The sequence below is a fragment of the Micromesistius poutassou genome (assembly GCF_964030765.1).
Source record: "Micromesistius poutassou genome assembly, chromosome: 15".
Lineage (NCBI taxonomy): Eukaryota > Metazoa > Chordata > Actinopteri > Gadiformes > Gadidae > Micromesistius > Micromesistius poutassou.
Window position 1 is genome coordinate 10451534 of NC_140285.1, and position 13555 is coordinate 10465088.

Genomic DNA, 13555 nt, shown 5'->3' on the forward strand with positions numbered 1-13555 from the left:
AGAGAGAGAGAGAGAGAGAGAGAGTAAATACCTAAATGGGATTTTCTTTAACCCAACAAAGTTGCTTTTTCTGTCTGTCGTAGTATTATACTGTGTTACTGTTTTACCTCCTACAGTATATTATTAAGTGCAGTCATGATGCCAGTGTGTTTCATGTATATAAAACTAGCACATAACCACATGTGCACACACATACACCAACACATACACGTGCAAACACACAAAAGTTAACATGAGCCGATACAGTGCCATATTAGTTGCAGGCATTATTAAATCAAAGTTAAGACACATTGCTCTTGGGCTAGGAACACCAGAGGTGTGTGTGTGTGTGTGTGTGTGTGCGTGTTACTGGAGTAGGGGGTCGGTTGTTAAGAGTTTAAAAGCGGAAGGGAAGTCTGTGTAGAATCAGTATTGATGTCGGGGAAGCCCAGTGGCACTTTGTGTTCAAACATTTGAGACGACCGGCCCGGTGAGCCCCCGTGCCTGCATGGCAGGATTCCTGCTCTTCCTGTTTCTCCTGACTTTGAGGAATTTTACGGCGAACAAACTCCCAATGCGCCGCCATCCAACGCCACACCTAATCACAGATACCTGCCTCAGCAAAACTAGAAAGAGAGCGGGAGAAGAAATGGAGACAACTTCTCAGGCACTGATATATGGAAATACCGTCTACCTCTAGATGCTCTCTCCTTTATGTAACATGGAGAATATTGAAATGAAGTCGTTTGGAATGAAGTTGAAGAGCCGCGCATTGGAACCACTGGAGTGGCCTTACACTGCTTCTGACCCACAGGCGATATAGGCTTGTCCCAGCCCCAACTGGGCCACACCTCTCCTACGCTTTGGTTGAACTGACAGTTAGTTTGGAGCTGTTCAAAAAAATATATTGAATTGCAATAACCTGAAATTAACATACAAAACCCCTCGAAAACAGGTCACACTTCCAGAAGAAATAAGATTCTACAATCCTGAAATCAACCATCCCCTAAAAAATATATAAATAAGCAGCAGCTGCATGTTCAAAAATGCAACATTTACATTACACTTGGTTTCATCCAAATGAAGGAAGATGAGGCTGATCGCATGTCACGAGTGACCAAGCGACATCCTTGCGGGACACGTTAACGTCCGCTTGCCTCCTGCTGTACGCCTGCGGATTCCTTCACCGTTAATTGCATCTTATATACAGCCTGCAGACTCCACACAGCATATCTCTCCCGCATCAAAGAACCCACTAACACTGAACTTTATGAAATTTTTATTAAATATGTTCATCCGCCCCCACCCCCTTTCTTTCTTCCTATCGCTAATACCCACCTTGCCCCCCCCCCCCCCCTTTTTTTTTTTTTTTTTTAACTCTGCCACCAAACAGACAGAAGAAAGACTTATTGCCGCCATGTTTTCAGCTGCACTTCCTTCCTGCCCAGGAGCACTGGTTGTATCTCGTTATCTCAGCTAACTCGTCTCCTCCATCTGCCAGGAGCCAAATCCTTATGGGGGCGGGGGGAGGTGGCAACAACAAGAGGGTAGGGGAGGATGAAGTTAGGCGGCAAACAGTGCCATCGCTTAACTAATTACTGATTTTGAAACAGGAATAAAAAAGCCTGCGAGATGGGAGGGTTTCCCCCTCTCCCTGTGGAAAATGTACACGGAAACACAAGGTTTCATCATAAACTTCGGAATATAATACACAATAATATAATGCACAAACACGGGGACAGCGCCATCGGGGTCGATACTAGGACGCTCCTGTTTCCTAACCCATTTCAGTGGTTTGACGTCGTTCTGAACGATCTATATCGGAACATCTGCACCACAAGTGACATAGTCTGTACTTACACCGTAGCTTCTCCTTAATGCTTTACTTCTCTGTGTCCATCAGCATGCCCCCCACCACACATAAACCGCACGCGCGCGCACACGCACACACACACACACACACACACACACACACACACACACACACACACACACACACACACACACACACACACACACACACACACACACACACACACACACACACACACACACACAGGTATAAATCAGCCTGATTGCTGGAACGGGTTTGTTTTAAATAATTGAAGAACTTTAATTTATCTGGATTTAGTAACAGCCAAAATGACAAGGAAGAATAAGATACATGAGAATTTGTGTGTGGCACAAAGAGCAGTGTAAAAAAAAAAAAGGCATTCCGGTTGTTAGCCAGTGCTACTTCTCTTTTGGGTGTGGATTGTGTTATTAATCTTTATGAGACACAACTGCAGTGAACAGTGGACAAGATGAAATAGGATTTTGGACATTAACATAGCCATCAACACATACGAAAGGACAACCTTGTGGCCATGTGTGAATTCACACGCCAGTGCAGAAATAACACAAAAAAAATCCCTTTTTTAAATGTGACAAACAAAAATGGGTTGAAATTATAAATCTTTACATTTAGGCCATTGGCCGTTGCGTTTTGGACTGCTATTGTTCAAACTAAAAAATATGTATTGCTGTGTGCTCAGATACAGATTTAAATGCTGCCAGTTAAAAACAATTACAACAAATACATTGTTTGATTTTTTTTTTCTAGGCAGTAATATCAAAAAATGCTTTTTATGCCACAGTAAAATGACAGTTGATTTAAAAGGTGCATCAGCAATGGTCGACAAAATGCTTTTAATTACAATAAAGAAATATACAATATAGATGTTACAAACTGCCTAACATGTTTGCAGTTTTATCAAAAGGCTATGACAACTGTCAAATTTCAGGATAATTTCTTGAATGCAAAGGATCAATTGCAAAGCAAACGTATTTAGCCAAGATGATAACTATGAACGGACTATTAAAGGAAGCACATTTAGAGAATGAAGCGTTATTTTGCGCTGGGTGAGAGCCTGGAATTGACCAGTGGCTTTCACAGATGACGAGCAAATGATGGAACTCTACTGCCCCCTTATGGCCACTAAGATGCATTTTAGTAGCCAAAACTATGAAAATAATCACTGGCCTTAATAACAAGAATGCACAAATGTATATAATTTGATTAGCTAAGATAGCAACCAAAAAATGGCAATTGTGAGATGGGTATGAGATCGTTGACAAGCACAAAACATACAGGAAACATAAAGAACAGTTAAAAAAGAAAACAAACAGCCATTTTGAGGCTTTGAGATATTATCTATACTTTCTAGCAGACCAAGGGATGCATGAAAAACAAGAAATATCCCATTCAGTATGAACATACAAACATGAACATAAGATACAGGTGGTGTCCATTTGATTCGACAAATTCCAACTGCAGCAACTCACAACTTTGAAGAGTTAAACATGCTCTTAAATAGCGTTTTCACCATCAGTAAACACTCTACTGGGTGAGGTTGGTATTCTGCTTGCAAACTACTAGCCACCTAGTGGTAGAACCATCTAATACACTTCAAGTCATGACTACGGTAGGACTTTGATGCATTTTTTTGTGATTATTTGACACAGTGCAAACAACAAAAACAATTTAAATATGACTGATATAATCCACGATCTATCAAGAGATTAGGCTGCATTAGGGGAGACACAGGGTTTTGACACATGTGACAGACATGGCTCCTAAATTAGAAAGCACATTGTGCTTTTTTTCATTTTTATATTGCCCAGTTTAATTTTAGATCAACAATAAATCTCTAGTCACTTTAAGGATGTACATTCCTCACTAATCCAAGCCCATTTAGTTTTACCCACCAGTCAATTAATGAACTTGAAGACAATGTAGTACTGCACTCTGTCTTCAAAAAACATCACACCACCTCCACCGCAGTTTACCCTGCCCCCTATCCCTTTGAAGGGACTGCTTTACTTCAGTTCTCCATTAAGGAGCGCTGTAGAGCCTCCTGAATCATTGTGTGCTCGTCTGTTGAATAATCCTGAAAGGAGACACCAAGGGAAAGGTTTGAAGTCAGTATACTGAAAAAACATGCATACACAACTATGTACTGTATGTGGTGTATGTATGCATGCTTACATACACCACATACTGTACATACATATACTGTATGCATACAATGCTAGCATACAACACTAGTGACATAATGTATGGACTATTCTGATGCCGATATATATATACATACACACACACACACTATTCGAAACGCCAATGTTGAACCAAATAAAAACATTTACATAAACTTCATAAAAACATTACATTCTCAAAACATCATCACCATGGATGCTTTTATACAACATTACCATGATACAAAGCATGATATATATATTTGCATGTAACACTACATCAAGAACCTACTTAAGGTGTTACTTACCACAAAGGTGTCATAAGAAAAGGTGTGTCTAATCTTGAGGTGCTGGAAGAAGTCAGCACTCCTGTAGTTAGGGTCTCCCCAGGGCATCGAGGCACAGATAGGGCAAACCTAGACAATCAAAGTAATGAATGCAATGGTAAAATAATGTCAATGTTGATATTATTATATAATGTTGTAATTATAATGTACAATAATGCAATCATTCGTAATCAACGTAATTAACCCTTAAGACAATGAGTGCTATATATCAGGGTGGGCTACCTACCACTAGGCGAGTGTCTCTGTTATGCTGTGAGGTACAGTGTTCAACCAGGCCATCCTGATCCAGGTTCTGACAGTTACAGTATGGGCAGGTGAAGGTATAGCGGTTTGGTACAGGACTGGGTGGGTAAAGCAGCAACACAATCATCTTGTTAAATAGGTGTCAACATTTCGTTTTTGATGTTAGTTCCGTCAAGACAGATTTGGATTCCAATATGTAACTTACATTAGGGAGTGTGTAGAACATTTCAGGGAAATGTGTTGAAGCTAGGGTAGGACGTTTATCAAAGAAGCCATTTTTTTCATATTTGTTCTCTTTACATCCCCAACAGCAATCAATAAATCAAATGCTGTGACAAAAAAAGGCTGTAGCAGGCCTGTAATAAGCCTGTCTAATAATTTCCTTTTGCCCACATGAACAGGTTGGATTGCCTACCTGTCTCTACCAAACGACTTGGCCACCCCCCCACACTCATTGTGCATGACCATCATCTTTTCCAAGGCTTGGCATACCTACTGCTAAGCTAGTGAGCTAGGCATGAGTGTTTGGGGACTGGTTTCGGTGAGAGGACTGAAGGGAGGGGTAGGACGTTTTCGGTTGGATACTTTCAAAATCGACCTTATCCTGGCTGGTTACTGCTGTTTTTTTTTTATTGTACTTTGGTCACCTGACAATGGGTGGTTGGGTCTGGGCAGTGGTCCGCACTCCCTCCTCAATGTACTCCTGATATTTTGAACAGGCAGCTGTGTGGCTCCTCATCTGAGACAGACCAACCTGTAAAAATAATGATTAAATGTACATCAACATCATCTTACATTTAAATACAAATCCCAAAATGCATTGTTATGTACAGGCCCTAAAGTAGTAAATGTTGCATTGCATATTGTATATTCTTCCATGGGATCAATGCGGTCTACAATACCTGGACGCCACATCCTTTACAAGCAGCCACAGAGGAGTGGATAAGGGCCTCTAGCTCAGTAGCTTTGGTCCAGTTGCCAAGAGAAGCCCTGCACACTGCACACACAGGCTTCTGGGGACGTAGACACTCCTGCAGACAACTCTGGCAAAACCTAATTTAAGAACGGTAAGGAGAAGTTGTTTAACGGGTTACGCCTTCATGCGGCATTGGTTACATTCCACTTGGTTTCACTAAGGGAGGGGAGAATATTCATCTGTCATTTTGTTAAAAAGCCAGTGAGGTTAGGTATCATAATCGAACCCATTTCCTGAAACTCGTATGGAAACATGCCAGCCCGAAATAGTGCTGGGATTTGTAGTCATTTTAATTGACACAAAGGTGAAAGCGTAAATGTGTTGAACTACAACTCCCAAGCAAGGCCCCTTCTTTGATGTAAACAAAACTGATACTGATTTAGCAAGCTTACTTTCTTTTTGGCTACATGTTCTGTAAAGCAAATTAACAACAATACCAACAATGTTTCAGTTCATACTTACATATAGTAAAAGTAGATATTGATATCGCATGCTGGTGGGCATTGACATGTTTACTACGAACAAGCATTTGTATAGTTTCCGTACAACGATGCGTCGATGATGTTAGATAGAGGTAAAGATTGAAAGATAAGCGAAACGTGCAGATACTTACGTATGCCCGCATTGTGTTCTTACAGGGTTGTCGAAAATCTCGAGACAAACTGGACAAAGAAATTCTGTCACGTCCCTGCTGCCATCGGATATATTTTTCTTTTGATGTGCAGAGCTAAAGCTCCCAAGCATCGCCATTTCTTTTCTTCGCTGTGAAATCCCCCCCGACCGGTCCACTCTGACGTCACTGTTTATCTGGCAGTGTCGTGGGATGCATGAGGGTGGAGTTGGCCTCAGGAAATACATTTAAAAACTTTCCCATGATGTAGCATTTTAGAAATTACCTATGTTTCTGTTAACAGACATCTGCGTTCGTCTTTTAAAAAATATATTCGTATGAGATGAAATTAATGAAAATCCAGCGCAGTTTATACGTTATTTATTAAGCAATGCAATGTCTGAATTGTTTGCTCAATAGGTTTCTCATATAAGTTTGTGCATATAAAGGCTACAAAAGGCTACATCAAAATATCCCAAGATCCCAAATAAATTGTTATTGTATTCTATTATTCTAGTCGAACTATTATTCTATTATATTTAATTATTCTAATCGATTACATTATTCAATTTTATTGCATTTTATTATTGCATTATATTATAATATATTATATCAATATATTGTATTCTATTATTTTATTATATTAATGTATTATATTATATTATTCTATTCAAATCTATTATTCTACCCTTTCATATGATATTATTATACTATATTATTTCATTTTATGATATTGTTATTATATCAGGTTAATACATTATAGAATATTATTATATTAAATTATTTTATATTATATTATATTATATTATATTATATTATTCTGGAGCCGTACTGTGCACGTGGACCACATGACGCTGAGGAGCTGTCAGACTCGTGCGCATGCGGGATGCAACGATGGGAATTTCCTTTAGCGAAGGAGTATCTAGCTCATAGCTAGCATTACCTAAAGGTAAGGCTGTCTAGTTCTAATTGCGTTTTTGTGATTATTACACCAAACTGCACACAAGGGACCGGGGACAGGGCAACGGGTCTGGTGTATTGTGAGCCCATAAAGGCTGGATGCGGTAGACGTGTACGTGTAGATCAAGTCGGTTGCTAAAACCCATACGATTGCTAACTAGCAGCACCGAAATGGGCGTTTACGGTCTAAGCAGTATTCGGGGGGCACGGCAAGTGTCGTACTGTACGTTTGTAGATTGTAGCCCTGGAGTTAAACAACATTATCCTTCGTAACATCTGGCCGTTTGAATCCAACGCTGGTGCTGGCGCAGGAGGCTGGCCAGCGGTAGATCATGTACATGGTGCAGGTGTGTGAGCTAGCACGGAGTCCAACCAGTAACGTTAACCATCTAACCAGCCCACTAGTAGAGCATGATCTACTGATCTATATCATCGCTGCCCATTAGCGCGAGCAGGAACATTTAAATTCATATGTAAACGTTGACATTTTCCTAAACTGCGCATTGTCAGGAATTCACTCAGTGTAGTTATTTGCTTTGCATTGGTGAGCATGCTCGTCTCTCATATATGTGCAGAGTAGACCGCTTTGCTCAGCGTCTCTCTATGGTGCCGGTGTGTAGCATAGTAGGCTGTATTGCTTTGAATGTATAGCGCTAAGAATGGCCACTGATGAACAGCCATTCATTTAATGGGTGTAAATCTGTAGGAAATGTGTTAATATTATTAATTAGAAGAATGATGATTTGTTCTTAAATTACAGCTTGGAGTCAACATGGCTTAAAAAACGCATCGCATTTTACCTTCCTTGTGTGCTGAGTAACCTTGGATGAACTACGTTTGAAGAAACTGGTCAAATCGACAGTCAATGTGTATCTTCAGCTTTGGAGTAACAGTGCAAGACTTTCTCCTCTGTTTGGCTTCATTGTGCATGACGTTGGCCTGGCAGGCTGAGGGATAAGTGCAAGCCAGAGAACAACCCAGAGATGCCCTTAAGAAGGCGTCCCTTCAGGCAGCAGCCTAGTAACCACCATTGAACGGTTCAAAAGAAGATGATATGCTACTGATTAAGATAGAGCTCCACCTTCCCCTCCCAGAAGACATAAACGTGAGATTGTGTGGCAATATGTGGTTTATGATGGTTCTTAAGCCTGGGCGTGGTACCTGGGTAAGGGAATGCTAAAAGGGCTTTCTGAACAAAGGTGCCACAGCCGACTAACGGTCTGCTGCTGAGAATGGATGCCAAGTTAAAAGAAGACCTGTTCCGGAGGTATGTGGTGGCGCTGGAGAGGCGCCTCGAGGAGGGGGCCGGTAGCGGGCCCCCACCAGAGGGCGGGAAAGGCAGACACAAGGACAGCGAGGCCCTGCTCTCCACCGCCACAGCACTGCTCGGGGCCTACCAGCCCGACCCGGGACAGCGCTTCAGAATGGTGCGCTTCTATGAGGTGGTGGAGAACTCTCTCCGCTGCCAAAGAGGGGGCATCAAGGGCCTGGAGAGGGCCTTTCACACCCTGGAAACCATCTGCACAAACCTTCTCCTCTTCCCCTGGAAAAAGGAGTTCAGGTCTATAAAGGTGGGCGTTGTAATATGTTTCGGGTTGTCCTTTGTATTCATGATTTGGAAAACGTCCAATAGTTTTATTTTTCCAACAATTATTTTATTTCCAGTTTCAGTGTGTGAGATGTTGCTTACAAGGTGTAGATCATGTGGGGGGAGTAGAATGATGCATGTATGTTATTATAGCAAAATATTTAGGGGAAGGGCATGATTTGTTCATTGGGCTCTTCAAAGAACGGGCTTAGAAGGTTAAGTCCCAAACAATTGCCTTTTCCATTGGGTAGTACTGATAACACCGCTTGCTCTAGACATTCAGATAACGTATCCACAACGACAGGCATGTTCTCTGATGCATTCTAATGAAAGGGCCGTACATTCACTATTACTGAAACAATTGCAGGGGGAGCAAAGCGTGATTCACCATAGTTACTTCACCATCATTACGATGATTCATGGCTCCCACACTTATCCTTTTAAATGCATCCAGTTTAATTCAGGTCCATAGTTAGTCCACAGTCAAAACAAATATATTACCTTAGCCAAGTCAAAACAAAAACAGTTAATGTTTCTCTGCGGTTTCATTTACCTCGTGCCTTTCATTCTCTTCATTCCAGACCTTCACTGGCCCCTACGTGTACCAGCTGCAGTCCGCCATCTCCGACACCGAGCTCCGATCCATAATGCGCACCATTGGTTACTCCCGTGACCACGAGTCTCAGTTCCATCTGCGGGAGCACCCGGGCGGCGCGAACCACCTCCGGCAGCTGGCCTTCGAGCTCTTCCTGGCCCAGGCGGAGTGCCGTCTGCTGGGCGAGGTGGTCGCCCTGGCCCGCGGCTCGGCCTCAGAGCTTGAGGCCCTGGAGCTCCGCATGGGGTGCCACGATGACGCCGCGGGCTGCGCTGAGGCGCTGCGCAGGCGGGACAGCCTGGGGTCGGACATGGCTCGGCTGTCGGTGCGACCCATGGACATAGAGAGGGGCCACCCCCACCACCTGAGAAGAGGCAGCCGCCCGTCCAAGTCGGTGGACGTCACCGACGGGGCCGGCCACTGGCACGCGGCGGCGGCCAACAAGCCCATCCTCAAGGCCTCCCTGAGTCTGAGGAAGGAGCCTCTGTTCGTGGACACGGAGGAGGACGCGAAGGACGAGATCCTGAGACCCTGCGTCTCGACGTCCCTCTTCTCCGTGGCGGCTCCGCCGTCCTACAGCCCCGTGGCTGATTTTTTTCCCATTCAATCGCCGCCTCCTCCCGATTCGTACACCTCCTACCACCTGTCCTCCCTGGATGAGATCGACCTGTACACAGAGCGGGGCATGGCCGGGATCGGCGGCCGGCAGACCCCCTCTCGTCCTCCGTCTCGAGAGCCCCGGGAGGCTAGAGACGGGTGGATGCTGAAGTCCCACGGCAGTGTCAAGTGTCAAGGCTGCGGCGTGGCCTGCTCCAGCGTTGCCTCCTGCCAGAGGTGCGACGTGATCCTGTGCTCGGCCTGCCATGACGTGGACCCCGCCCCTTGCTGCGGCCTGCAGGACTACCACCCCAAATCCCCGCGGCCCCTCGACGGATACATCCCCGTGAAGGAGAAGCTGTCCGTCTACTCCAACACCCACTCCCACTCCCACCTCCACCCGCACCCCCTCACGTTGACCCACTCGCACACGCACCCTCACCCCCAGATGCTGGAGAAGCCGCTCATGTCCACCAAGCTGTTTCCAAGCAAGTCTGTTGCCATGGCAGCGGTGGTCGGTGGCAACGGCGATCGTGCGAGCCTAGGGGGGTCCCGGTGCGGGTTCTGTAATAAGCCCGGCGCCTCTCACACCTGCGTGAACTGCTCCAAGGTTTCGTGTGACTCGTGTATGGGCCTGTATGCAAAGGATGTATGTACGCGGAAAAATCCCCAGCACAACTTTGTGCCCAACCATCAGCTCAACTTCAAAACTGGCACTATATCCCACCTGGTTTATCGATGAGCCCGGGACTCTGTATGCAACACTCCTCTCCTCTCCCCACCCACTGCCCTCTACTCCCTCCCCCTGACCTCAAATGTATAGTCCAGTGCGAGCGCTTTAGCAGCCTGCACTCCTCCGGTTTCTCTCCCTTTACCTCCACTTCCTTTCTCGGTCTCTCTACACCTTGAACTAGTGCGTTTCGGCCTGCACATGCCGCGGAGCTCCATATCGTCGGCTCATCTCTCTGCCTTGTTCGAGGTCAGGCCTTTTGACCATTTCTACCCACCTCCCCCCCCCCCCCCCCCTCTCCTTTTTAAACCCTGCTGCCTGCTCTTCAGTAGTCATGTGTTGTTGTAGCGCTTCCCACTCCGGAGAAATGTATGTCCTTCACAAAGGGAAGGTGGAACAAAAGAGAGCTTGATTTATTCTTGTTTAAAGTTAAGTCTATCCAAATGAACCTAAAAAAAAATACTTTGCCTAACTTCTCAGATAAGAATTCCGTAAAGGTATAATATCACTCTCTATATATAAATATATGTGTGTGTGTGTGTGTGTGTGTGTGAGTGTGAGAATCGCTGTGTGAGTGAGGTTGCGTGCATAGAGAAGAACCTTTTTTAACTTGAAAAGAAAATCGAAACAAAACAGGAGTACACTGGAAGTCAATGGTATATATTTTTTATTCTCTAGAACAATGTGTGACTGTTACATGGGCATGAGATCTGGCTTCAAGCTTTCGTGTCTTTGGGACTGGCGTGGATACACTTGGATGGGCCCAGTGTGATACCGTTCATATGCCATGTATCGGCATGTATTTCTTATACTATGCCAAAAGTAATGGCCTAGTACAAGAAGATTCCATGTAAAATGAACCAAGAATTGTGAGTGACATAGCAGAAGTTTTGAAAAGCTGCTGTTGAACTGTGGTCATTGGAGATGTGTGTGTGGTATGTGAAATGTTTTACTGGTAAATAACCTGTTGCGTTGTATCAAGCCCACTTCTTTCATTGCACTCCACTTTACGCACCCCCCTCCTCCCCCATGACATACTGACCTTGACCTTACTGTAATGATTTATTCTGTCAGTGTCCCAGTGTCTCAGGTCACAGGTAGTCTGCACAAGCTGGCCACTACAAATCATCCCGAGCCGTGGTCGTCTAGGTGAACGGTGTCCTTTGTTTGAATTGATATGGACAGCTTAAAGATCTGTACTTTGAAAACAGTATGTCTGTCTACCTCAAATCACTTCAGCCTAATGACGTGTTGTTGGCGTTCAGGTTATGAACGAGCCCTGGAAACCGAAGTTATTATTTTCATTTTTCATTTTGTGGCATGTTGCGGGTGTTATTTTCTTTCATGTGTTGCCTAAGGAAACTGACATGTTGCCTGTAATGTTCTGATCAGTCAATTGAACCACCTTTTGATTGTCAAAGTTGACTTGCTCATTCACATTTAATCCTCAGGGGCTTTCTCATCTGAAAACTTTGTAAAGTATAAAATGCACTAATGTTTCCTCAGTATAGGCTAAGGCTACATCAATATAGTTAGACAATTTGTGGTTCGATGTAATCTACTTTCCGAACATCAATTATTCTAGCAGTGATCCTTCAAGTGTTAGCATTAAAGTTTTTGCTGTACAAAAATGAACTTTATCTCAACTTTTGAGTATTTTAGAAGGCCTGCCTGCTTCATTTAGGAAACGCATCCAGTTGAAAAGTGAGTAGTGTTTACGGCCATCTCATTATCATACTATTACTCCAAACAGCCTGCCTATATCAAACTATAGCTCTGTATTTAAACAAATGCTTTTCATTAAGAGAGCGTACCTTTCCTGACGGGACTCAAGGCTGCTATCACCAAAGAGTAATCTGCATTGCATCACATAGTCCTCAAGGGCTCCTTTCCATCACAAAAGGATGGTATTGACAACTGGTTATGTTGACTGATCACAGATTGCAGTGGGCTTGTTCTGAGAAAAGTATCATTTCCAAATGCCTTAATCTTGTTCTGATGCGTCCTTTTGACAGAAGACGATCACAGTCAGACACTCGATTGATTTCATGTTTTAGTAAAACATAGGACAAACACTAGCATGTTGCGTCTACTGAGGGCTATCGATTTGTGTTATTGAGAGGGTGGGTACCTGTTTGTGCGTTATGGCTCTGCATTGATTCCACAATTGAATGGATTTATTTTGGGCTCATCCACACTGATTCTTAACCACATTTGCTTGTATTAATTGTTTGAAATGACACACACACACCAGATGCTCTTTTCCTTTAACCGTTGTTTCAGTTGCTACATACTTTATTTAAATATATTTGCCATTTAATTTTTGTTGTTTCTGTAATTATCGCATGACAAATATATGCCTCAGTTGGAGCGGCTGCTCGATGTGTTCATTGGGTTTGCAGAGGTCACGTTCTTAATGGGTTTCGCAGGGTAGGCCCTGTTTCGCCACTTTGGACAGATTGCTATACGTGGGTATCTGTGCGTATACGTGTGGCTGTGCGAGTGATGACGAATTCAGATGTCTTGAATGACCTTGGGGAGATGTGCAATTATAATTTTTTGTTTAAATCCAATGAAGCCTTTCTAAAATGGCTAGTGTGAATATTTATCAAGATCTATTTTATTGCCTGATTTATTTTCATAGCAATTCATACCAGCAAAGAAGGTGACTTTAAGAAGTATCATTGAGCCAAGTTTCAATTTTAAATGATATTGCCAAATGAAGAACAAATGTTATTTTTGAACACCTAAAATGGTGAGATCTGATTGGTTTAACAATCCAGGATATATAATCAAACATTATATTATGATCAATTATTCAGGCCACCATATTGTCCGTAGGTGTTGTCCAGAATGCTAGATGAACGATGGGGGAAGGTGAAGAAAATCCACCCACAATCGACCCACACATGCCAG

General features: G+C 43.5%; 2 protein-coding genes across 3 annotated transcripts; one reads left to right on the plus strand and one right to left on the minus strand.

Annotated features, from left to right (window-relative positions):
- Nucleotides 1-2648: 2648 nt before the first annotated feature.
- rnf114 (ring finger protein 114) lies at nt 2649-6346 on the minus strand. Its single transcript, XM_084479357.1, has 6 exons — nt 6173-6346; nt 5486-5636; nt 5231-5337; nt 4567-4681; nt 4302-4409; nt 2649-3908 (listed from the first exon to the last, which is right to left on the minus strand). Exons 1-6 carry the CDS (start codon nt 6307-6309, stop codon nt 3843-3845), a joined length of 684 nt encoding a protein of 227 aa, XP_084335483.1. The 5' UTR covers nt 6310-6346; the 3' UTR covers nt 2649-3842.
- Nucleotides 6347-7081: 735 nt separating this feature from the next.
- Nucleotides 7082-10916, plus strand: spata2 (spermatogenesis associated 2). Of its 2 annotated transcripts, none has more exons than XM_084479253.1 (3): nt 7082-7118; nt 7890-8700; nt 9299-10916. In XM_084479253.1, exons 2-3 carry the CDS (start codon nt 8362-8364, stop codon nt 10649-10651), a joined length of 1692 nt encoding a protein of 563 aa, XP_084335379.1. In that variant the 5' UTR covers nt 7082-7118; nt 7890-8361; the 3' UTR covers nt 10652-10916. The 2 variants fall into 2 exon arrangements, with proteins under 2 accessions (XP_084335379.1, XP_084335380.1); XM_084479254.1 differs by having other exon boundaries at nt 7096-7118; nt 8076-8700.
- Nucleotides 10917-13555: the final 2639 nt, after the last annotated feature.

Bases quoted from the DNA above. Each gene is read 5' to 3' on its own strand.
- rnf114 (XM_084479357.1), bottom strand. From the start codon at position 6,309: ATGGCGATGCTTGGGAGCTTTAGCTCTGCACATCAAAAGAAAAATATA. The intron at 4,410-4,566 runs GTAGGTAGCCCA...TTGATTGTCTAG, and splicing joins ACAGAGACACTCGCCTAGTG to GTTTGCCCTATCTGTGCCTC. The intron at 3,909-4,301 runs GTAAGTAACACC...GTCTCCTTTCAG, and splicing joins TTTCTTATGACACCTTTGTG to GATTATTCAACAGACGAGCA.
- spata2 (XM_084479253.1), top strand. From the start codon at position 8,362: ATGGATGCCAAGTTAAAAGAAGACCTGTTCCGGAGGTATGTGGTGGCG. The intron at 8,701-9,298 runs GTGGGCGTTGTA...TCTTCATTCCAG, and splicing joins AGGAGTTCAGGTCTATAAAG to ACCTTCACTGGCCCCTACGT.